The sequence below is a fragment of the Anomaloglossus baeobatrachus genome, chromosome 6 (assembly GCF_048569485.1).
Source record: "Anomaloglossus baeobatrachus isolate aAnoBae1 chromosome 6, aAnoBae1.hap1, whole genome shotgun sequence".
NCBI lineage: Eukaryota > Metazoa > Chordata > Amphibia > Anura > Aromobatidae > Anomaloglossus > Anomaloglossus baeobatrachus.
Window position 1 is genome coordinate 181,819,723 of NC_134358.1, and position 26,014 is coordinate 181,845,736.

General features: G+C 43.5%; 1 protein-coding gene across 13 annotated transcripts in view; it reads right to left on the reverse strand.

Moving 5' to 3' along the window:
- The window catches only part of PIEZO2 (piezo type mechanosensitive ion channel component 2), a 630,266-nt gene that overhangs the window by 347,066 nt on the left and 257,186 nt on the right, over nt 1-26,014 (reverse strand). For all 13 annotated transcript variants that reach the window (XM_075314549.1, XM_075314558.1, XM_075314555.1 and 10 more), the window contains exon 3: nt 24,901-25,026. In XM_075314549.1, the coding sequence (XP_075170664.1) occupies nt 24,901-25,026 (126 nt within the window). The remainder of the gene's footprint in view (nt 1-24,900; nt 25,027-26,014) is intronic.

The following is a 26,014-nucleotide window of genomic DNA, read 5'->3' on the forward strand; positions in this document are numbered from 1 at the left end:
TGTTACTTTAAATGTGTGTAAGACAAGGAGTAGAAGTAGACTTTGCTGGATAGTCAAGCTCTAATTAATTTAATGAGTCCTGAATTTGTAGCATCAGGGAGTCCAATGACAAAATGCATCAAGACCTTCCTCACAGAAATCAGAGCAGCTCAGGAGTCACTCAATATTATGCATTTATTGTAAGTTGGTGAGGAAGTAATCAAGTTCATCCATTGTACAGCTTGCTGTTTTATTTTCTACTAGAATTTCATTGTAACCCATTAACATGAACTTTTACTGTACATGTTAAGAGATAAGTAAGATAAGTACAAAAGTGTTCCAGCTAATTCTATCTATACAATACATTGTGGAGACGCCACTTTTCATGAAGGGTTCACTGTTGTACAAAGCGCCAAATTCATTAAATAGGTGGTCCGAAACTAAAATTTATTTAAATCCTAAATATCTGCTTGATGTCATAATCTCATTTTTTTCTAATATACTTTTTTTAAAAAATTCTCTATCATTTCCGCACTACTATATCTAACTGCTTAAGGCCGGTTTCACACATCCGGCTTTTCGCCGGTTTGCCGGATCCGGCGCTCTCCCGTACAGTGACTACAGTACAATGACAGCGCAACAAGCGCCGGTCACGTGCTGTCATGTGACCGGCGCATGTGACCCGGAAGTTACAGCGCTGTCACTGTACTGTATTGTCTGTACGGGAGAGCGCCGGATCCGGCAAACCGGCGAAAAGCCGGATGTGTGAAACCGGCCTTATTTTATTTTTTTTTACTTTCTGTATGATGACGCTTTGTTTGAGAATCCCAGTGCAATACCATAACCTCTGTCCCACACTGAAATAAAGCATCATTAGTGACATCTGTTTCATGGTTTTGGCTAGTCCCTCCTCTACTGTGTCAGTTGTCAATCACGACGGATGCCCCATCTCCTCTCCAGCTCCACTAAATTGTAACCCAAAGATTTCATGATGCCTTGCACACAGTCAAGGCTCCCAGTGCCAGAGGCAGCAAAACAACCCCAAAACATATTTTATCTTCAACCATATTTATTGTAGGTACTGTGTTTTTTTCTTTATAGGCCTCATTCAAATTTTGGTAAACAGTAGAATGATGTGCTTTACCAAAAAGTTCTATCTTGGTCTCATTTGTTCAAAAGATGCTTTCCCAGAAGGATTTTGACTTACGTTATGACAATCTTCAGTATAGCTTTTTTATGTCTATGTGTCAGCAGTGGGATCCTCCTGGATCTTCTGCCATAGTGTTTAATTGTATTCAAATGTCAACGGATAATTTGCGCTTACACTGATGCACTATGAGCCTTAAGGACAGCTTTAATTTCTTTGGAACTTGATTGGGGCATCCAGCATCTGAACTACCCTGTGTTGCAACCTTTCATCATTTTTTCTCTACCATCCATATCCAGGGAGATTAGCTACATGCCATGGGTTGTAAACGTCTTGATTATGTTGTGAACTATGGACAAAGGAACGTCAAGATCTAAGGAAATGGACTTATAACCTTGAGAAATTGTGGATATTTTTTAACAATTTTGGTTTTCAAGTCCTCAGACAGTTCTCGTCTCTTTTTGTTCTCCATGTTTAGTGTGGCAGACACAGACATACAATGCAAAGATTGAGTCAATGTCTCCCTTTTTAGCAGTTTCAGGTGTGATTTTCATATTGCCCATGCCTGTTACTTGACAAAGGTGAGTTTGAACGAGCATCACATGCTTGAAGTAAAGTTGCCTACTCACAATTTTGGAAAGGTGCCAAACTCTGCTACAAAGGTTAGGTTAGAGAAACCAATTTTACGGGCAGTGGACAGTGGGTAGGTAATCACTGGTACTTTGTAGTAATGTGGAAGTGATGTCAAGAGAAGTGTGTCAGCCTAGCGATGGTAATGAAAAACAAATCTGTTGATGGCTTGTCCAATAAGAGCAGTGTATTGAGAAAAGAAGAGAAGGCCTAGGACTGAACCCTGAGTAACCCCAACCAAAAGGGGAAGAGTCTCTTTGACTCTAGCAGCAAAAAGGTAGAAAGAGAACCAAGAGAGAATGGTGTCCTTGAGGCCAATAGAGTGGAGCATAGTGAGGTAAACCTGGTGGTCCACAATGTAAAATGATGCAGAGAGATTCGGGATAATCAGCAGGGAGTAGTGGCCATTAGATTTAGCTGTTAGTAGATCAAAAGAGACTTTAGTAAGGGCAGTTTCAGTAGACTTGTAAAGAGCAGAAACTGGATTGCAATGGATCAAAAAGGGAGTTAATCTGAGAGATAGTGGATTAGATGGAAGTGGCCAAGTGTTCCAGGAGTTTAGAGATTAGAGACAGATCAGTTCTTGACAGCTTGAAAGTTCTGGTCAGGGAATTTTTTTAGTAAATGGTTTAAGATGCCATAGCTGAAGAGTTAAGCCTGCTTTACACAATGCGATCCAGAATACGATATCGTATGCGATCGTACCCACCCCCATCGTATGTACGGCACGTTCAATTTGTTGAATGTGTCGCACAAACGAATAACCCCCCGTCACACGTACTTACCCTTCCACATGACCTCGATGTGGGCGGCGAACATCCACTTCCTGGAGTGGGAGGGACGTTCGGCGTCACATCGACGTCACGCGGCAATAGAAGCGGAGGGGCGGAGATGAGCGGGACATAAACATCCCGCCTACCTTCTTCATTCCGCATTGCCGGCGGGAGCCGCAGGACGTAGGTAAGATCTGTTCATCGTTCCCGGGGTGTCACACACTGCGATGTGTGCTACCCCGGGTACGATGAACAACCTGACGTTCAATTTTTAGGAAATGAACGACGTGCATGCGATGAACGTTTTACCGTTCAATCGCAATCGCACGTAGCGGTTACATGCTACAATGTAACTTACGATGCCAGATATGCGTCACTTACGACGTGACCCCGCCAACACATCGTAAGATATATTATAGCGTGTAAAGCGCCCTTTAGGGAAAGACATTGGAAGAAAAAGAGAGGCTAAATATTTTAGACAGGTAGGTAGTGACAGGGGATTGAAAAAGGTGAAAAGTAATAGTGTCACTATTACAGATAGTCAAGCGAGAAGATGCCCGGAGCTGGGTAACTTCTTCTCCAGTGACCGGTGTCGCGGGCGGAGGGGCCGCGCTTGCTACGCTCGGGTCCGCGGCTGCTGCTGCTCGGTGGCTCGAGCGGTGGGCCGGACCCGGGGACTCGAGCAGTGCACCTCGCCGACGAGTGAAAAGGGGGTTGGTTTAGTTGGGGAGATAGTCCGTGACGCCACCCACGGGTTGTGGTGATAGTGGGCACCACCGTTGCTGGTGACGGGGATCCCGGGAGCGATGGCAGGGAGCAGCTAGGATGTTGTTTCCCCCTCCGTGGGTAGGGTTGGTGATCCCGGGGCCCGGTGGTAATACGGGGAGGCTGGATGGCTGAGGTGCAGGGTTGCAGGGGCAGCGCGGTGCGGTGCCGGATGGCACTGTGGTACTCACTCAGGTACAAATTCACAGTGTCTCTGGTAAACCAAACGACTGGATGGACGGGTCCCGCAGCCGGCTGCAGTGTCTTTGCTCTCCCCGGACAGGTTGATGGTGGCTGTCTTTCCCTGCACCTGTATATGTATGTGTTGACTCCGATGGCTTCCCAACGGTAGTCCGCTCCCCGGTGTATAGGTACCGGAGGAGCCCCGTGTTGCCCGCAGGCGCTGGCCCTTGGATCTCTAGCCTGTGGCGGTGGCTGTGTATCTAGGTGAGATCCACTAACTCCTGCAGACGGCCACCACCGTCTGCCAACTTTGCTGACAGTGCCTGGGCTCCTACCCAGACACTAACAGGTTCTGTCCTCTCACTTTCACACGCAAACTTAATCTGTCACTTTTCCCGCCTCCAGGCCTGTGAACTCCTCGGTGGATGGGGCCAACCTCCTGGCTCCACCCCACCTTGTGTGGACATCAGACCCTGGAGGGAGGCAACAAGGATTTTTGTTTGACTGGTGTGAACTATCCAGGGAAAGGAGGTGTGTGTGATGTTATGTTTGTGGCTACCTGGCTAGTCCAGGGCGCCACACCGGTTCAAAGCCGGAAAGTGAACTTGGTGTAGAGTGCAAGGTTAAAGGAGCCAAATATTGGTGACTTGGGAGACATTTTCCTGTAGGATATGATCATTTTATTTCTTTGAAATAATTGGCCAGATCTTCAGCGCTGAGGTTTGTGATAGGGGCCTGTAATCCTGTACTTTAGGACTGAGGAAGGAGTGTAATGTGTCAAATAGTCATTTAGGATTGTTGAATAGTGTGGTGATAAAAGTGTTAAAGTAGGCTTATTTGGAGAGGTGAAGGTCAGAGTTATATGTTTTAAGCATAAGCTTATAATGGATGAAATCTTCTGCAAAAGGAATTTTCTTCACTGATGCTTGGCATACTTGGATCACCAAAGAAGAATACATGTTTACAGCGCTTGCCAGATTTGCCAATATCTGTGCTCAATTGTTCTGTGTGTAGAGGGTGCAGCTTCATCAAAGGCATTTTCCAGTGATTTATTATAATGTTTCAAAGCCAAATTGGGACATGAGAAGGAGGAGATTTGAGCCAATGATGAATGTAAATTTTTCGTAAGTTGCTGGATATTGATGGCACGTATATTTCTGTATGTGTGGTAAAGGGGTGTCCTGAGTGTTGTGACAGTTATTAGTGGAGAAGAAAGAAGGTTGTGCTCAGAAAGTGGGAGAGGGGAGTTAGTAAGATCATGCACTAACCAGAGCAGGGAGAAGAGAAGACCAGGTCAAGTGTTTTCCCAGCTTCATATGTAGTAGAGTTAGTAAGCTGTGAAAGACCAAGAGAGGAGCTTAGAAACAGAAGTTGAGTGGCAGATGGAGAGAGCAGATTATCAATTGGGATGTTAAAGTCCCTCAAAGATGTGAGTGGGAATGTCACAGGATAGAAACTGTGGAAGTCAGGTGGCAAAGTGTTCAAGCCATCGGTGGGAGGGGCCCAGAGTCTGGTACACATCTGCCAATTGCAGAGCGAAGGGGTGAGAAAGTCTGGCAGTATGTACCTCATGTTAGAATGTTGGAAGAAAGCAGACACCAGAATGTCTACCACCAGGCCACCGATAGCAGTCACATAGCAGAGCTTCTATTGGCGGTGTACCACCAATGTGTAGCTTATTTACATCACATATTAGTATAAGACTGGTTTATGAGTTGCCAATCTTAGTAATGTCAAGGCATGATATCTTTTTTGTTAATTTCAGTAAAATTTTTGAACTTTGCCATTAATGGCTCACTATAAAAACTGAAAATAATACATAGAAAAAGGCCACTTAATGTATGGAAAATGTGATTTCTTTGTAACTCTAATAACTTTCCTGCAATGCCAATATGTTCTCATAACATTTCCATCAACTACAGTATTACTGTATATCCCCATTTGCATTATTGTCAATAAATATAATTATGTTTGCCACTATTCAAGCCATGCAGGCATTTAAGCAAATTTCTAGTTAAACACTTTCAAAACCACTTGGCATTTGCAATTCGGTGTCTAAATTCAATTTGTTTTCCTTTTTGGGGGGAAGGGGTGCAATTAGAATTTCTGCTATGGGACCCCATGATTGCTATGTACACTCCTGACCTCACTTAAAACAAAATTTCAGATGTAAATTCAAGTAACCAAATTTGACCGAAAAGATAATATTTCTACTTTAATTCTAAAAATGTTAACACTTTGCATTAATTTTATATCAATATACACAGTTTGAAGCTCACGGCATGCTAATCATGCTCATCACAGCTGTTGGATGGGGTGGGGGGTGGAGGGGATAATAATTTGATCTCTTACTGTGATGCAGATACCAGACATATTTTTCACATTTACTATTTGAAGAATACGTATTGAGTCTGTTGAGAAACACTACTGTAGTCACTTAGCCAAACTTAGTGCATAAACTACTGTGCTGTGTCTGTCTTTATATATACTTTAGATCTACAGTTTATGAAAATGTGAATATAAGTGTAAATGTTTAGATCTGTTAGAGCAAAGGTGGGCATATTAGTCGCAAGTTTGACAGAATGCAGAACATGCCACTTAAACACTGTCAATTTATTATTTTCACTATATGTGTTATAAAGGAAGCACGTTAACAACTTTAATTACAGATTTATTAACAAGGCAGTAACACTTTTTATAACATAAACTGTTCATCTCTGTAAAGAAATATTGTCCAATCCTTAGACAGGGCCATCTACGTAGTACAATGCTACAGCACCTAATTATATAACTCACATTAGAAATTCAGTTAGCAGTACAATGACTATATCAGATCCTACTCCTTATTTCAGGACCGAGACCTTTAGATTATTGAATGTTCACAGCAAAAAATATCATTAATTTTGTTATAATTTTTTGTGTGGAATGGACCACAGTTTAATCTAGCACCAAACCAGCCTCTAATTTTATTTTATATTTACTGTGTAATCGATGTGTCTGACCATATAGGTACATTGTCTGATCATACCACAGCTCTTGGACAGAGGAGGACACAAAAGAGATTATATACCGTGTTTCCCCGAAAATCAGCCCTATTCCAAAAATAAGCCCTAGCATGAGATTTCAGCATTTTCGAAGTAAGGCTTAAATATAAGCCATACCCAAAAAATAAGCCCTAGTCGCGGTTCATTAATAAAGTGTATATGCAGTTAAAAAACTTAAAGAATACTGTAGGAGACTTCATTATAAAAAGCCGACACCCCCAGAAGAGAGAAAAAAAAAGACAGAAGACCCCGCGATCATACTCACCAGACGCCGAACGGGAGGACCTGTAGCGGATCACACACCCACACACATCAGATGACACACCCACACACATCAGGTGGCCCACCTAAACACATCAGATCACACACCCACACCCACTACATCCAGCGATATCGATTGCTTCCAGTCGGTAGAGTGAGACGCAGTGCAGTGGAGTTCGAGGACCTACGGATGGAACACAAACAGGAACTGTGTCTGGAACGCAGAGATTTGTTCCACCCGCAGGTCCTTGCGCTCCACTGCACTGTGTCCAATGATTCTCTGCCGGCCGGAAGCAATCGATATTGCTGGATGTGGTGTGGGTGTGCGATGTGATGTGTGATTGTGTATGTGCAAGATCTGATGTGTTTGTGTGTATCAGTGTGCATGAGTGTGTGTGTGATCACGATCTGATGTGTGTGAGTGTGTCAGCCACAAGCAGGGGAGGACAGCATGCAGCATACCTGCTGGGAGCACCCGCCGAGGATTGCAGGAGGACCTGGAAGCCACGCAGGTGTCCTGGTCTCATAAGTATGAGTCTCCTGGGAAGGTGGGGGTTTTACATTTTTTGAGGGGTAAACTCTCCACCAAATGTTTTTCTCCGAGATAAAGCCCTACCCTGAAAATATGCCCTAGTGCATTTTCAGGGACAAAAAAAAAAATATATAAGACAGTGTTTTATTTTCAGGGAAAAATGATGGTAGCACAGATCACAGCTGATTCTTTCAGTGAGGTAAATTATTTCTCTGCCTGTTTTTAAACAAGTTTAACAAGCTGTGTCTCACAAAATTAATCAGCTGTGATCCCATGCCGTCCTGCCGGTATACTTTCTTTTGCTTCCTCACCTGCCTAAGAGCTATGATCAGACCATGTCCCTGTACGGTCAGACACAGCCATTACATAGTATATAGCAAGGGCAAATACAATGAAGGAAATAAGTATTTGATGCCTTGCTGATTTAGTAAGTTTGCCCACTGAGAAAGACATGAAGAGTCAATAATTTAAAGGGTAGGTTAATTTTAACAGTGAGAGATAGAATATTCAAAATAAAATCCAGAAAATCACATTAAATATAATATATAAATGTATTTGCATTTTGCAGAGAGAAATAAGTATTTGATCCCTGTGGCAAAACAAGACTTAATACTTGGTGGCAAAAGCCTTGTTGGCAAGCACAGCAGTCAGACTTTTTGTGTAGTTGATGATGAGGTTTGCGCACATACCAGGAGGAATTTTCGTCCACCCCTCTTTGCAAATCATCTTTAAATTATTAAGATTTTGAGGCTGTCGCTTGGCAACTTGGAGCTTCGGCTACTTCCATAAATTTCCTATAATCTTGTCTGGGACATCCTTAGAAAGCTCTTTGGTCTTGCCCATGTTGTAGAGGTTAGAGTCTGACTGATTAATTGAGTCTGTGGACAGGAGTTTTTTATACAGGTGACAATTTAACACAGCGATCTGTAATGTAGGTAACAAGTTGATTAGGAACATCTAAGTGTGTGTAGGAGCCAGAACTCTTAATGGTGGTAGGGGAATAAATACTTATTTCTCTCTACTAAATGCAAATAATTTTATATAATTTATACAATGAGATTTTCTGGATTTTATTTTGGATATTCTCTCTCACTGTAAATGTTAATCTACCATTAAATTATAGACTGTTCATGTCTTTGTCAGTGGGCAAACTTACAAAATCAGCAAGGAATCAAATAGTTATTTCCTTCACTGTATATATAAGATTATCTCAGCACAGGAGCATTTTTTTTTTAACACATTCAATTGTGGAACTTATTATTATTCCAAGATCTATTGATTAAAATTAACTTTATTTGTGGGAAAATCTCTTTAATTATTTGAGTTTTCTGACTTTAAACAAATCATTCCTATACATTCCTATAGATATCTTGGGTCTCATTTTTTCACATGTAATAAATGTCTCCTGGCCTTTGTAAAGTAATTGGAAAAACTAAATCATGAAGGAGCGATCGGGGGCTCTACCGAGGCTGGGGGTTGTAGTCGTGACACCCCGACCATCTCACTTGACGAAAAAGGGATAATGTGTGTAGAGGTGGTAGAAGGATGCAAGCTCCCAGGGGTGCTGCAGAGTTTACCTCTGGGTTAGGATACAGTCCCGGTAAAGGCGCTTTCACACTTGCATTCAGTGCAATCCGCTGCTATGGAGAATAGTGCAGTCCGTTAACGCGCTGCGCTATTCTCCATAGACTTGTATAGACGACGCACTGTAACGCAAGTGTCTGCGTTGCATCCGCTGGACAACGCTGAGTCGTTATTTTGACGCAGTGTCGGGCAGAGGGAACGCTGCATGTAGCGTTTTTTGGGTCGCTAAAATAACGCACCTTGACGGATTCCATTAGAATCCACCAAGGTGTCTAATGATTGTCTATGGGGGCGGATTCCGCCGCAATGCACTAAGCGGCGGAATCCACTGACGGATTCCATCATGTTCTACTGCGCATGCTCAGCATGTCCAGCAGAACAATCTAAATCGTTTAAAATCACTCCTGGTCTCTCTCCCCCCTCTCACCCCCTCTCTCATACTCACCGATCACCGGCGCGGCGCTGCACGGCTGTCACACTGCTCTGGCGGCTTCTCCTGCTTTTGAAAATGCCGGTCACTCATTATTCCATCTCGTATTCCCTGCTTCCCCCACCCACCGGCGCCTATGATTGGTTGCAGTCAGACACACCCCCACGATGAGTGACAGTTGTCTCACTGCAACCAATCATAGCCCCGATGGGCGGGTCTATATTGTGCAGTACAATAAATAAATAATTAAAAAAAACGGTGTGCAGTCCCCCCCAATTTTGATACCAGCCAAGATAAAGCCACACGGCTGAAGGCTGGTATTCTCAGGATGGGGAGCCCCACGTTATGGGGAGCCCCTCAGCCTAAAAATATCAGCCAGCAGCTGCCCGGAACTGCCGCATCCATTAGATGTGACATTCACAGGACTCTACTCGGCTCATCCTGAATTGCCCTGGTGCGGTGGAAATCGGGGTAATAAGTAATTAATGGCAGCCCATAGCTGCAACTAAGTTCTAGATTAATCATGGCAGGTGTCTATGAGACACATTCCATGATTAACCTGTAAGTGAAAGTAAATAAACACATACACCCAAAAAATCCTTTATTTGGAATAAAAGACAAAAAAACACCCTCTTTCACCACTTTATTAAAATTCCCAAATACCCCTTCAGGTCTGGCGTAATCCACGAGGTCCCGCAATGCATCCAGCTCTGCTACATGAAGCTGACAGGTGCGGCAGTAGAACATCGCTGCTCCTGTGAGCTTAACGCAGAATCTGAAGGGAGTCTCGCTGTCAGAGGGGACATCACCGAGGTAGTGCCGGCGTGTGTGCAGTGATTATGGGTGCTGTAGTGTCTGCGTGTGCGGTGATGATGGGTGCAGTAGTGCCAGGGTGTGTACAGTGATGATGGGGGTGGTAGTGCCTGCGTGTGTGCGGTGATGATGGGTGCAGTAGTTCCGGGGGGTGTGCGGTGATGATGGGTGCGGTAGTGCCTGCATGTGTGCGGTGATGATGGGTGCAGTAGTGCCGGGGTGTGTTCGGAGATGATGGGGGCGGTAGTGCCTGTGTGTGAGACGTGATGATGGGTGCGGTAGTGCCGTGGGGGGTGCGAGGATGATGGGTGCGGTAGTGCCTGCGTGTGTGCGGTGATGATAGGTGCAGTAGTGCCGGGGTGTGTGCGGTGCTGATAGGTGCAGTAGTACCGGGTGTGTGCGATGATTATGGGGGCTGTAGTGCCAGGGTGTGTGCGGTGATGATGGGTGCAGTAGTGCCGGGGTGTGTGCGGTGATGATGGGTGCAGTAGTGTCGGGGTGTATGCGGTGATGATAGGGGCTGTAGTGCCTGCGTGTGTGCGGTGATGATGGGTGCAGTAGTTCCGGGATGTGTGCGGTGATGATGGGTGCAGTAGTGTCGGGGTGTGTGCGGTGATGATGGGGGCTGTAGTGCCTGCGTGTGCGGTGATGATGGGGTCTCTCTCTCTCTCCCTCGGCTAAAGAAAACTTAATGCAACGCATTATTTCACAGGAATCCGTTGCCTTTATTATCACACTATTTGCAAGGCATCAGTCACATGCGTCACACAACGCATTGTGACGGTTGCCGCACAACGCAAGTGTGAAAGCGACCTAAAAGAGAGGCAGACTCCAGTTTCTTATTCAACATCTGCACTTTAATGGTTTTGCAAGCACCTGCCTTTTCCAAAACAGGGCACATTTTCTTCACTGGACACATCCATTTCCTCACTACTTTCATTACCTCAGTTGTCAGAGTGTTCCATCGGCCTCCTGGAATACCAGCCCTTCTCCCTGTGGATACGGGTGCTCTGGCCATGCTGATTTCCCACTTTCCGGAGTTCCTCAGCAATCTTACATGGTGGCGGTCCCTAGGATTTAGCCCCACGCCTGCTGCATCCGTGTCTTATTCCACCAGTCATCAAGCCACAAGCCTTCTCCACATCAGGTTCTGATCTCCCTCCACTCCGTTTCTTTGCAGTCTCTTGCTTCCTTGTCCTCTTCACTACTCCTGTCTCTATCTGAACTCTCCAAAACTACACCTCCTCCTTTTTCTACTCTCTGCTGGGCTCATCCACTCCCCCTCCCAACTGAACTATGGGGGTGCTGTGCCCTCTAGTGATAAACTACAGAACTCCAACCCACCTTTCTAATAACATGAGGACAGGTTGTCGGGGGTGTTGTGGGGTTCCTGCAACCCCCTTCCAATCATATGCCTGGTCTTTGTATTTATACCTGTAAATTTGATTACTAAAGATCTTATACTAAACGGGTAAATCCCCATATCAAGTAATATACAGACTAGAGGATAACTTGCTGATTGCGAGGAGTCCAACTATTGGAACCTTCAGTGATTCAGAGATCAGGGCTCTGAAGGCCGACAATAAGACTCTGTAAGCCCTCTTTTGAATAGAGCGTAGGTGCACATACTCCTCAGACTATATGCTTGTGTTGTGTAACTCTTTACGTGTGTAACTGTTTTGTTCCGAAAACTGACATTTACTCACAAAAACTGGCTAAAAAAAGTAAAAGTGAGAAAAACAGGCAGGTATTAAGTGCCCCAGATTTTGTAATTATTTATACAAAATGAGTCACCAACTTTATTTATCAACACATAAGATAAATGACTCAGATACTTTAGTCGTCCAAACTATTTTCCAGGAAAATTGCTCTCACACACTTAACAAAACTGGAACAGGGATCCACATTTTCTCAGTTCCTGACAGATGTTTGAATCAATACCTGCCCAGGAAATCAGATGTTATTTCTTCATTGTGTATGTTCCCTTGATACAGGCAATACTGAACATGTTTCTCTTTATTTTACACCAATAAAAGTATACAGTATTTTTCAGACTATAAGATGCACTGGACTATAAGACGCTCTTAGGTTTTAGAGGAAGCAAATCATGTTACTGCCAAGACCACAGTCACACACCGACGTCCGCTGCCAGCTAATCCAAAATTAATATTAACTACTCCCCACGCCCATTATCATATTACTCCATTACTCCCCACGCACATCTAATGTGATGCGCCAATTCTAGAGCGGCTGTGGGCTTATATTTTTAGGCTGGGAAGGGCCTAATAATCATAGAGCTTCCTAGCCTGATAATTTGAGCTCCCAGCTGTGCTTTACATTGGCTGGTTATCAAAAATAGGGGGAACCCACACTATTTTTTTTTAAATTATTTATTTATTAGGTTAAATAAGACTAAAAACATTCTTTAGTGTCACATGAAAGGCAATAAAGGTTGTAATCGTACAAGCCCTGCTCTAATCTAAATCAACTCACCCTGAAATGCTTTCTAGAGGACAGTGTGCCAAGAATTGTGCACATGGGACTCATATAAGATGTGATGTCGCAATGTGGCTGGCCAATCACAGCAATGCCAATAGCCAACATGCCTATGGAATTGCCACGTATGGAAAGCAATTGCCACATGTGTATTGGCACTCGGGCACCCGCAATACTCAATCAAGTTATGAGGGTCTCGAACAGCCCGAGGCATGCTCGCTCATCACTACTCGACAGAAAATAGATTAGTTAGCTCGAGACTCCAAGTATGCCTACATGTGATCGCCACTTGCACGGGGTAATACAGGGGAATCGTGATTGTGTACATCACACACAGTCACTATTTGGCAGTATGCAGTCACATTTCTTCTTAGTCCAGAAAACCCCATTTCAAAGTTTAATTTTATCCTATTTGTTGTTCCCTCAAAGCCCTATGCACATGACAAGTATTATCCATGGATCTCTATGGGTTCTACTATACAACAATAATGCTGTGACTGTTTTCGAAGGTATATATGGATTAATAAGTCAAATTTGGCGTAGGTCCAAAATCTGATAAAAAAAAAAAATCAAAAACATCTGTATGCCTTCACAGTATAGAATCGAAAAAGGTCCTGTGCTTACACACCAGTACAAACAATTCAGCCATGCACATTTTGCCAAAGTAGGCAGAGTAATATATATTATATTATTTTATTATATTTTTCAAAGTTTTTTCTTTTTTACCTTTTTTTCTTAGCTGTGTTAGGGACTTTGAGACCTAATAATCACCCAAACTATCATGATTATATTGCATTAAGCTATGATAAACAACGGAAGATGCATTAAAAATTTTATAGCAATTTTACTCAGATTATATATGTATTCATTGTTGGTGGGATATACTGCTTTGATAAGGGATCTTAACATTGCAAGAAATCCTCAAAATTTTAATTTGCGGTACAGTTAATTTAAAAGACAGAACTGCATTTCAGCCATGCAATAGACTTCTATAAAATGAAAAGTATTGTTGATGCTATAAAGATAACAATCCAATTTACATCCTCGATCTGAACAGCCAATGGTCAGTCATAATGAAGTGATCTTATCTCTAGAGAAAATAAAGCTCGTCACTACATCAACACATGGATGTTCCCACTGACTTGGGAGGATGGATCAAAAAACAGATGGAAATTGTTATATTATCTTTAGGTTCACATCAGTTTGAAAACATGTGTGCACACTTATTGGCTAATTTCTTAGGTTACCCAGAGATTTGAAAAATGTTTTCAACTAATTAATTACATTTGCTTAACATTGTTTTGTGGGAAACAATACAACATGCCAAAATCAAATCTACTTTCAATACTTAAACTTAAAGGGAATTTGTCACCAGATTTTTGCCACCTATTCTGAGAGCAGAGACCCTGATTCCAGCGATGTGTGGGCTGATTAGTGTAGTTTTGATAAAATCCCTGTTTAATCAGCAGTAGATTATCATTAGTGATGGGTGGACCCTGACTGTAAAAGTCCGGATCCGCGCGGTTTCAAACGTACCAGGCCCGGGCCCGGAATTCCCAGGGAACTCTGAGCATTGATCCGGAGAGTTGGTAAATAAAAAAAAAAATAAAGGAAAAATAAAAAGAAAATAAGAATGAAGCAAGCACTTCATACTTATTGAGGGTCATGGTTATTGAGCCCCCAGCCTAAAAATAGCAGCCTGCAGCCACCCAGGATTGCCACATCTATTGGATGTGACAATCCTGGAACTTTACCCGGCTCTTCCCAATTGGCCTGGTGTAGTGGCAATAAGGATAATAAGGGGTTAATCACAGCTCACAGCTGCCCCTAAGCCCTAGATTAGTAGAGGGAGCCATCTATGAGACTCCCCCCCATTACTAATCTGTAAGTGAAAAGATTTAAACACAAACACCGAAAAAATCCTTTATTTGAAATAAAATACAAATAACACCATGTTTTGCCAATTTATTAACTCCCAAAACACCCCAGCACGTATGACGTAGTCCACACGATTCCAGCTCTGCTATATCTGAATTCCCAGCGAGCACCATAGACCATGGCTGCCCACTGTGAGCTTCAAACAGAGACTGAGTGAGAAACTCAATCAGTGGTGACGTTGCTCAGGTAAGTTATGGGCACAGCTGGAGGTTCCTAGGGTTTTTTTTGTATTTTATTTCAGATAAAGGATTTTTTTGTTGCAAATTAGTAATGGGGGTCTCATAGACATGGCGTTGGAGAAGTGATGGGGGGACTTACATACATAGCATTGTAGAAGTGGTGGTGAAGGACCTGTGCTGATATCATGATCATATGACCGTAAGGGGCGGAGCTCCGCAGAGAAATTATGTTGAAGGACCTGTGGTGTAATCACTTACAATGTGAGGGGCGTGACTAAGTTAAAAAAAGAATCATGCGTGAGCTTGAGTGACAGTGACTTATCCCAGCAAAAATGCCACCCCTATGACTGAAAACTAAGGTATTTACTGCATTCACCTAAGCATATAGAGTCTTTTTTTTTAAGATAAATACATTGGTTTGTTTTTTTAAAACCAAGTTATGGATGCACATTGCATTATTTAAAACACATTTGGGGCGGTTTAATATCAAAACCGACATGACAGGTTGCCTTTAACTCTTTACATGCTGCGGTCGTACTCTCTCTGTCAGCCCATCAGAACCCCCACAGTACGACTACGTGGTGGAGAGAGGTTATCATGGTGGCCAAAGGCCTAACAACGGTCTCTGTGTCTGCCATATACAGAAGCCATATATCCATCAGATCTTGCCAAGTGCAGGGTCTAATAGGCTTAGGCTCTGTGCCCACATGTGCGTATTGCATGCAGTTACGCTGCGATCTGCACCGCAGCGTAACTGCATGCGTCCTGCGTTCCCAGCACAATCTATGAATATTGTGCATTATCCATGCCCACGTGGCATTTTAGAACGCAGCGATTTGCATGCTGTTAAATCGCTGCGTTCTAAAAAGCAACATGTCACTTTTTTGGTGCGCTTTGCATGCTGTCTCCATTCTGTCTATAGGGAGAGGCAGCATCCAGAGCGCACAAATTCTGCAGTCGGCAAAGTTTCAGAACGAAGCCTTTCAGCTGCGCTCTGAAGCGGACATGCAGTGACGTTACGCTGCTGTGCAGAGCGCACACAAGTGGCCACATAGCCTAAAAGTCAGTTAAACACTGACAGGCTTAGTAATGCACAGTAGAACATAAGTTGTACAGTGTAATATCAATGTGATGATAGCATTTCATGTTCAAGTCCCCGTATGGCACTAGTAAAAACCAAAAAGTGTATTAACTGAATAAATAAAAATTTTTAAAGTTAAAAAAATTGTTAATTTACAAACAAACAAAATGCAATGCATACCATAGCAAAAACAACACATATTTGGTATTGCCACATTCATAGTGACTAGGGATGATCGAATATCACAAATATTCGGCAATATTCGGCTTTGCGAATATCTGACGAATAGTTCACCGCTATGCTAATATTCAATGTGCAATGTAAGTCTATGGAAAACCCGAATAGTTGCTATTCGGCAACTATTCGGGTTTCTCATAGACTTACATTGCGCATCAAATATTCGCAAAGAGTCGAATAGCGGCGATCTATTCAGCGAATATGGGCGTTGTCGAATATTTGCGGTATTCGATCATCCCTAATAGTGACCCATTCTATAAAACTATTTCATATGGTTTCTTTTTTCATGTCCATTCATTTTTGATCTGATCATGTATTCTGCTTGTTACCCCAATCTATCGTTTTCTGACATGACACTGTTCTTCAACTTGTTTGTTGTCTTTGATTCCTATGATATAGACCTGGAGACACTGTACTTTCTAAGGCTATGCTGCCGCAATGAGCTTTTAGTGACTTTTTGACGCTGCAGAATTTCGGCACCTATTATGTAAATTAGGTTACTAGCATTTCTCATATGTGTTTTTATCGTGTTTTTGACAGGGTTTTTTTGGGTCTCTTGTTGGTATGTCATATTTTAAACATAGCTGCTTTGTTTTTGATACTTTCTGGTATTTGGCTTTGACACAACTTAACTGTATCAATAAAGTGCAGATTACATGGTTTTTAATTTGTTTCTGCACTTCATGCATTTCCGTTTTTTACCTGCATTTTTTCTGTATCTAATGCAAGTCTGAGGGGAGAATCTGCACATAAATCTCAGCGTATCCACAAGAGAAATTGACATGTTGAGAATTTAAAACACGCACTGCAGATCAGTTTACGTTGAGTAAAATAGAAGTACAATGGGCAGCAGAATTCTATAAATCCCATCCACTTTGCTGGAACTGTAAGATGCGGTGTCAAAAACTCACTAAAAACTCATCATGAGAATGTAACCTGAATTGTGAAAAAGTACCACACAGCAGACATCTCCCTATTAAGGCCCCATTACACGCAACGACGTATCTAACGATATATCGCCGGGGTCACGGCATCGTTAGCGATGGCGTTGCATGTGACAGCAAGGAATGACCGTTAACGATGGAAAATACTCACCAAATCGTCCATCATTGACACGTCGTTCCTTTTCAAAAAATCATTGATTGTTGAGCACGCAGGTTGTTCGTCGTTCCTGAGGAAGCACACATCGCTACGTGTGACACCTCGGAAGCGACGAAGTACAGCTTACCTGCGGCCGCGAGCAATGAAGAAGGATGGAGGTGGGCGGGATGTTACGTCCCGCTCATCTCCGCCCCTCCGCTTCTATTGGGCGGCCGCTTAGTGACGCCGCTGTGACGCCGCACGAACCGCCCACTTAGAAAGGAGGCGGTTTGCCGGCAACAGCGACGTCACTAGGCAGGTAAGTACGTGTGATGGATCCTAACGATATTGTGCGCCACGGGCAGCGATGTGCCCATGATGCACAAACGACGGGGGCTTGTGCTTTCACCAGCGATATCGCTAACGATATCGCTGCGTGTAACACCCCCTTTAGTGTTGAGAGAGTACCTAACTATTTGTAATTGCAATGCTATTAGCAAGTACTGTCCTCTACTCGCATTTTCATTACGAATAGCGGGCGCAATGTAAGTCAATGGGAAATACTTGCTAAGCAGCGAATAACCCGAAAGCCATACTATTCACTATTCGCATGAAAAGTACGGCTTTCGGGTTACTCGCTACTTAGCGAGTATTAAATCATATTAAAATTGTGAACCTATTGCCTCCCCTTCAGGGATTTTAATATAGAGAGCAGCAATGGATTATACCATAGCCCATTACTGATATTGAGAGCTAGATTATAGGCCTTTTTCTAGCCACAATATACTAATTATTGAGGGGCAAGCTATTACTGCTACAAAGAGTAAGAGAAACTAATACTCATTGAAGCCCTTAATTACATTTAATAACATGTGCTGTGCTTTTGAATTTATAATGCTAAATATTAAATGTTATGTTTAAATGTACAAAATTAGTCTTTAGTTTAGGGGTCTTTTGTTGCTTTTGGCAACATGTAATTAATTAGCTCCACTGTTTAGGCACATCAGGGGCTCTCCAAATGCGACATGGCATTTGCTAATAAGTCTAGCCAATTTTGCAGTCAAATGGTGCTCCTTCCCTTTTGAGCCTCGTGCCTAAACAGTAGATTTCCACCACATATGAAGTATCAGCGTACTCAGGAGAAATTGCACAATAAATTGTTTGGTGTATTTAGAAAAATAAAGCTATCTGGTTGAAGTAACAATTTTGTGGTAAAAGTTTATTTTTTTATTTTCACGGCTCAACGTTTTAAAATTACGTGACGCACCTGGGGATTCAAAGTGCTCACCAAACATCTACAAAAATTCCTTGAGGGGTCTGTTTTACAAAATCGGGTCACTTGGTGGGTTTCTGCTGTTTAGGTACCTTAGGAACCCTACAAATTCAACATGGTGCCGAAATCTATTTCAGCCAAATTTACTTTAAAAAATTCAACTATTGCGCCTTCTGTTCTAAGCCCTCCCATTTGTTCAAACAGAGGTTTATGACTACATATGGAGTATCACAGCACTCATAACAAAGTGGGAAACAAACTGTGATGTCCATGTTTTGGCGTTACCTCTTGAAAAAGATAAAAAAAAAGTGATGGTAAAGCATCATTTTTGTGAAGAAAAATGAAAATTTTCAATACAATGGCCTAATGTTATCAAATTCTGTGAGGTATCTGTGGGTTCAAACAGCTCAGTATACCCCTAGATAAAATCCTTGAGAGGTCTAGTTTCCAAACTGGGGTCACTTGTTAGAGGTTTCTGCTGTTTAGGTATCTTGCAACATGGTGCCCGCAATATATTTTGGTCAAATCTCTGTTCCAAGATTTAAATATTGCTCCTTCTGTTCTGAGCCCTCCCATTTGTCCAAACGGAGGTTTCTGACCAAATGTGGGCTGTCAGCGTGCTCAGAAGAAACATTGTAACAAATTGTGGGTTCCATTTTGTTGTATTATTTCTTCTAAAAGTGGAAAAAATTGCTTGAAAACAACATTTTGGGTAAAATTATAAAACAATTTTCATTCCACATTGCTTTAGTTCCTGTGCAGCACCTGAAGGGTTAATGAACTTCTTGGTGTGATTTTGAGTACCTTGAGGGGTGCAGTTTTTAGAATGGTGTCACTTTTGGGTATTTTCTGTAACTTCGGCCTTTCAAAGTCACTTCAAATATTATGTGGTCCCTAAAAAAATGGCTTTGTAAATTTTGTTGAAAAAATGGGAAATTGCTGATGAACTTTGAACCCTTCTAACTTCCTAGCCCCACAAAATTTGATTTAACCCCTTAACGACCTTTGACGTACTGGGTGCGTCACGGTGACATGGTGCTAAACGACCCATGACGTACCCAGTACGTCATGGCGAAATCGCGGTCCCGGAGCCCCGGGGAGTCCAATTTCTTTGATTAAACGGTAGATTCGGGAAGGAGGGGACCTCTGCCTGACCTCAGGAGGGGTGGTGCCTCCTCCCCAAACCTACAAAGGCTGTGATTGGCTGACAAACGCCGCTCAGCCAATTACAGTCACTGTAATGTTCCAGCCATTGAAAATGGCTGGAACATTTAAATCCAGCCCTGATCAGTGCTGCTGTAGCACTGGCCATTGGCTGGAGCTGGGTGATCGGTGCTTCACCCGCCCCTAGCTCTGATTGGAGAGATCGGTCTTGTGACCGCTCTCTCCAATCCATGTGGATCTGCGGCCTGTGACCGTCCCTGGAAGCCGAGGAGAGCGGTCTCTGCGGGTGCCCATCGGTAAGTTGCCGCCCGCCCCTGTCCCCCCCCTGTCCCCGATCGCCCTGCCAGCCCCGCCGCTGTCTCCGATCGCGCCCGCCGCTGTCTCCGATCGCCCCGCCCGCCACCGCCGCTGTCTCCGATACCCCCGCCCGCCACCGCCAGCCCCGCCGCGGCTCCGATCGACCCACCGCTGCTCCCGATCCACCGCTGTCCCCGCCGCCACGCTCCCGATCCACCGCTGTCCCCGCCGCCACGCTCGCCACTGTCCCCGCCGCTGCTCCGGATCCACCGCTGTCCCCGCCGCCACGCTCGCCACTGTCCCCACCGCTGCTCCGGATCCACCGCTGTCCCCGTCGCCACGCTCGCCACTGTCCCCACCGCTGCTCCGGATCCACCGCTGTCCCCGCCGCCACGCTCGCCACTGTCCCCACCGCTGCTCCGGATCCACCGCTGTCCCCGTCGCCACGCTCGCCACTGTCCCCACCGCTGCTCCGGATCCACCGCTGTCCCCGTCGCCACGCTCGCCACTGTCCCCACCGCTGCTCCGGATCCACCGCTGTCCCCGTCGCCACGCTCGCCACTGTCCCCACCGCCGCTCCCGATCCACCGCTGTCCCCGCCGCTGCTCCCGATCCACCGCTGTCCCCGTCGCCACGCTCGCCACTGTCCCCACCGCTGCTCCGGATCCACCGCTGTCCCCGTCGCCACGCTCGCCACTGTCCCCACCGCCGCTCCCGATCCACCGCTGTCCCCGCCGCTGCTCCCGATCCACCGCTGTCCCCACCGCCACGCTCGCCACTGTCCCCGCCGCTGTCGCACCCACCTTTTTCAGCCGCTGCTGCCCCCGAATCGGCCCCCACTGTTCCCGATCGGCGGCCGCCGCCTCCTTCATCGGCTGCCCCTTCTCCATCACCACTACACCTCCTATCCCTCCATGTGCTGCAAGCCACCCTCCCCCCACATGTGGGGGGAGGGTGGCTTGCAGCACATGTGGGGGGAGGGTGGCTTGCAGCACATGTGGGGGGAGGGTGGCTTGCAGCACATGTGCTGCAAGCCACCCTACCCCCACATGTACTGCAAGCCACCCTCCCCCCACATGTACTGCTGCAAGCCACCCTCCCCCCACATGTGCTGCAAGCCACCCTCCCCCCGGGTCCCCCCTCCTCCATGTGCCATCTCTCTCTCCCATCAGACTATGCCCTCCTCCCCAATCTGCTGCCTGCTCTCTCCCATCCTCTTCATCTACTGCCCCCTCTCACCCTCCTCAATCTGTTGCCTCCTTCATCTGCTGCCTCTTGTCTGCTGTGATCCTGCTGCCTAGATCCATCCTGTAAGGTAGGTATCCCCATCTCACCTCCCTCCCCCCCATCCTCTGCCGCTCCTCCATCCGCTGCGCCATTTCCCATCTTCCAGCCGCTGTGCCCTTTCCCATCCTCTGCCGCTCCTCCATCAGCTGCGCCATTTCCCATCCTCTGCCACTTCTCCATCCGCTGCGCCATTTCCCATCATCCATCCGCTGCGCCCTTTCCCATCCTCTGCCGCTCCTCCATCCGCTGCGCACTTTCCCATCTTTCATCCGCTGCGCCCTTTCTCATCTGCCGCCCCGCACTCTCGCATCACATTATCCAGCGCAGTTGCTCGCTTCCAGACTGCAGTGGATGATGCGATGCGAGACTCGTGCATTGCTCTCACGTTTGGCACTGGTCTTAGTGGCAGGCGCTCTTTTTTTTTTATTCATTTTTTTTTTTTTACTGATGTCTGTAATTTTTATTTCGCCAAACTAATTTTTTTGTATGGGGGGGGGGTCTAGTTTCCAAAATGGGATCACATGTGGGGGAGCTCCATTGTTTAGGCACCTCAGGGGGTCTCCAAATGAAACACGGCGTCTGCTAATAATTCCAATCAATTTTACTGTGAAATGGCGCGCCTTCTCTTCTGAGCCCCGCTGTACGCCCAAACAATTGATTTCCACCACATATGAGGTACCTGTGTACTCAGGAGAAATTGCAGAATACATTTTATGATGCATTTTTTCCTCATACCCTTGTGGAAAAAAAAGCTACCTGTTTGAAAAAACAATTTTGTGGTAAAAAAAGAATAAAATATTTTCACGGCTGAACATTACAAACGTTTGTGAAGCCTCCAGGGGTTCAAAGTGCTCACTAAACAGCTAGATAAATTCCATGAGGGGTCTAGTTTCCAAAATGGGGTCAATTGTGGGGGAGCTCCATTGTTTAGGCACTTCAGGGGGATCTCCAAACGCAACATGGCATCCGCTAATAATTCCAACCAATTTTGCTGTGAAATGGCGCTCCTTGCCTTCCGAGTCCTGCCGTGTGCCCAAACATTTGATTTCCATCACATATGGGGTATCTGCGTACTCAGGAAAAAATGCACAATACATTTTATGGTGCATTTTTTCCTGATACCCTTGTGATAAAAAAAGCTACCTGGTTGAAGCAACAGTTTTGTGGTAAAAAAAAAAAAATTTCTTTTCACGGCTCAACGTTATAAACTTCTGTGAAGCCCCCAGGGGTTCAAAGTGCACATCAAACATCTAGAAAAAATTGTTGAGGGCTCTAGTTTCCAAAATGGGGTCACTTATGGGGGAGCTCCATTGTTTAGGCACCTCAGGGAGTCTTCAAACCCGTCATGGCGTCCGCTAATGAGTGCAGCTAATTTTGCACTCAAAAATTCAAATGGCGCTCCTTGCCTTCCGAGTCCTGCCGTGTGCCCAAACATTTGATTTCCACCACATATGGGGTATCTGCGTACTCAGGAGAAAATGCACGATACATTTTATGATGCATTTTTCCTGATACCCTTGTGAAAATACTAATTTTTATGGCTAAAGTAACATTTTTGTGTTAAAAAAGTAACATTTTCATTTTTTCGTCTACATTGCTTTGGTTGCTGTGAAGCTCCTAAAGGGTTAATAAACTTCTTGGATGTGGTTTTAGATACAGATTTTAGAATGGGGTCACTTTTGGGTATTTTCTGTCGCCTAAGTTTCTCAAATCACTCCAAATGTGATGTGGTACCTAAAAAAATTTTTTTTTGTAAATTTTGTTGGAAAAATGAGAAATTGCTGATGAACTTTGAACCCTTCTAACTTCCTAACGGAAATTTTTTTTTTTTCAAAAATTGCGCTGGTGTAAAGCAGACAAGTGGGAAATGTTATTTAGTAACTATTTTGTGTGACATATCTTTTAGATTTATGGGCATAAAATTTCAAATTTTGAAAATTGCAAAATTTCCAAAATTTTCGCCAAATTTCCGAAATTTTTACAAATAAACGCAAAACATATGGGCCTAAATTTACCACTGACATGAAGTACAATATGTCAAGAAAAAACAATCTCAGAATCGCCAGGATCCGTTGAAGTGTTCCAGAGTTATAACCTGGCAAAGTCACACTGGTCAAAATTGCAAAAAATGGCCGGGTCTTTAAGGTGAAAACAGGCTGGGGGCTGAAGGGGTTAAAGAATTGTGCTGATGTAAAGTAGACATGTGGGAAATGTTATTTATTAACTATTTTGTGTGACATAACTCTCTGGTTTAAGGACATAAAAATTGAAAATTTGAAAATTGCAAAATTTTAAAAAATTTCATCAAATTTCAGATTTTTCACAAATAAAAGCAAAAATTATTCTCCTAAACTTACCACCATCCTGAAGTACAATATGTCACAAAAAACAATCTCAGAATCACAGGGATCTGTTGAAGCGTTCCAGAGTTATAAACTCATAAATGACACTGGTCAGATTTGTAAAATTTGGCCAGGTCATTAGGGACAAAATTGGCTTTGTCCTTAAAGGGTTACATTTATTTCTTTAGCAGTAATTCATGTCCAATTTCCAATATTCAAGGTTTACATACATTGGCATCTCAGAAAGCAACCTGTATATTTGTTAGAGTATATTTCATGTTAAGTTTCTAGCTGTTTATATTTGTCTGTTACGAAGTAACGTCAGTTTTCTCATTTTAGTTTTATAGATTGGGTTGTTCTGGATGTGGAAGTACCAAATATGTGTACTTTTTTGTTTATTTTTGTATTACATTAATATACATATTTATTTTTGGGGGTTTTTTTATGCTTTTATTTCACTTTTTTATATGGGACATTAACTTTTATTACTCTGATTGCTGGTATAATGTATTGTAATGCACAAGCATGGCAATACATTATACCTGCCAGTGCTGCACTGACTGAAGCCTCTGAGACCATGCTCCTGACACAGTCTAACAAGCTTGCCAAAGTTGGCAGACCCAGAGGTAATCGTGATGACTTTCAGTTGCAATGGCAATGATTAGGCCCCCGTGATCATGAAGCAGGAGTCATAATTGGGTGGGAGAGGGAGCGGAACAAATAGAGCATATAGGTAATAACATATGGACATTAATATAGTGTTTTAGCACTATTTTGCACATACCCATAAAGTGACATCTCCTGCTGGTATGACGCCAACCCCCCAACCCCAACGTGCATTTAAGCTGATTATCTTTTTTCTTACTAGAATACACCTTGAGCATTTCTTTTCTTTTTTTGTATGATATATGTTGCTCTTTGTCCTCCCAGATTTTCATTCTCAAAATTCTCAGTTCCCAGGTAAAATCTGTCTTGAGTGAATATTGTAGAAGGGAGAGACAGGGAGGCGATAGAGACAGCGCTCATCCTTCCCCCCTCTCTCCTCCTTTCTGCATAAAATATAAGAATCAACTGCTATCTCCTATCACAGTAATATCACTGTATTCACTAAGATAGAAATTGAGAATTTTGATTATGAAAGATCAGTCCAGAAGGAGAAAGTAGGAGATTTTTCTGATAAGATATACTACAAAGTTGCCTATTTTCATGTGCTCTATTAAATTTTGAAATGAAATGACAATCACGCTTTAACTTAAAAAGTGTTCTGTAAACCAAAAAACTAGCTCTCTTTCGAATAAAAAATGAGAAATCTTTGTTTAGGCACAAATGAGGCTAAAAATGTTGGAAATGAGTAAATGAAACACACTGATAAAATATCTACTTACAGTTATAATCAGGGTTTATCGTCTTTCTGGCCTCCAAGCTGTTTATTGTAATTTGAAAGATGATGTGCAGCAACAGAAAGGAAAGACTGGTGAAACATAGGGATTTTAATAACCGTCCAGTATGTCCTGTAAAATAAATAATTCATTATATCAGAAACTTTTATCAAAGAAACTTTACTTTCATATAAATGACAAATGAATGTATATATTGTAAGAAAATATAAAATCCAGGCGCAATAGGTATGTGGAAACTATAGGTTGTATGGGTGCTTTCCCATACGCACTGCACTTTGCTATGGTACCGTAATTATCTGCACGGGTAAACGGGTAAAAACAATTTGCAGTGATGTTTCTATTGTCACCTTTTTATAAGTTCATTATCTGTGACTTTTAACATGTATTTATTTTTGATATTTAGCACATCTATAGGTAATCTATATTAGCTTCTATATGAGCACATGAAATAATATCATAGATCATTCTCCATTCCACTGCATGTTGAAATACTGAAATTGTGTAAAACCAGAAAATTCTCATCTTTAGGCTATGTTCACACTAGAAAAATGATTTTTCTTAAGAAATTTCTTAAGAAATTTCTTAAGAGTGCACCTGTGTTAAAAAACGCACCAAAAACGCACCTGCGTTTTTGCCGCGTTTTCGGTGCGTTTTTGGTCCGTTTTAGGTCCGTTTTAGGTCCGTTTTTGGTGCGTTTTTACCGCTGGTTGCTCCCTGCGTTATTGTGCCAATTATCTATGGCAAAAAACGCAGTTAGCTGCAGAAAAGAAGTGACATGCTCATTCTTTTTCTTAAGAAAATCTACTGAAAGAATTTTCTTAAGAAAAAAACGCAGTGTGTGCACAGCTAATTTTTTTTGCCATAGGTTTTGCTGGGGAATGTCTGCAGAAAGGTTACAAGAATTTCTCAAGAAATTTCTGCAGCAAAAACGGACCAAAAACGGACCAAAAACGCAGGTAAAAAACGCAGTGTGTGAACACAGCCTTAGGGTTCATTCAGAGACACCTGATTTTTCCACATATCAGAAAATGGGCCTAGTTTTGGAGAAGAGTGTGGTCTGAGTGTCACCAGTTTTACTCACATGTGGATTAAGAAAAGT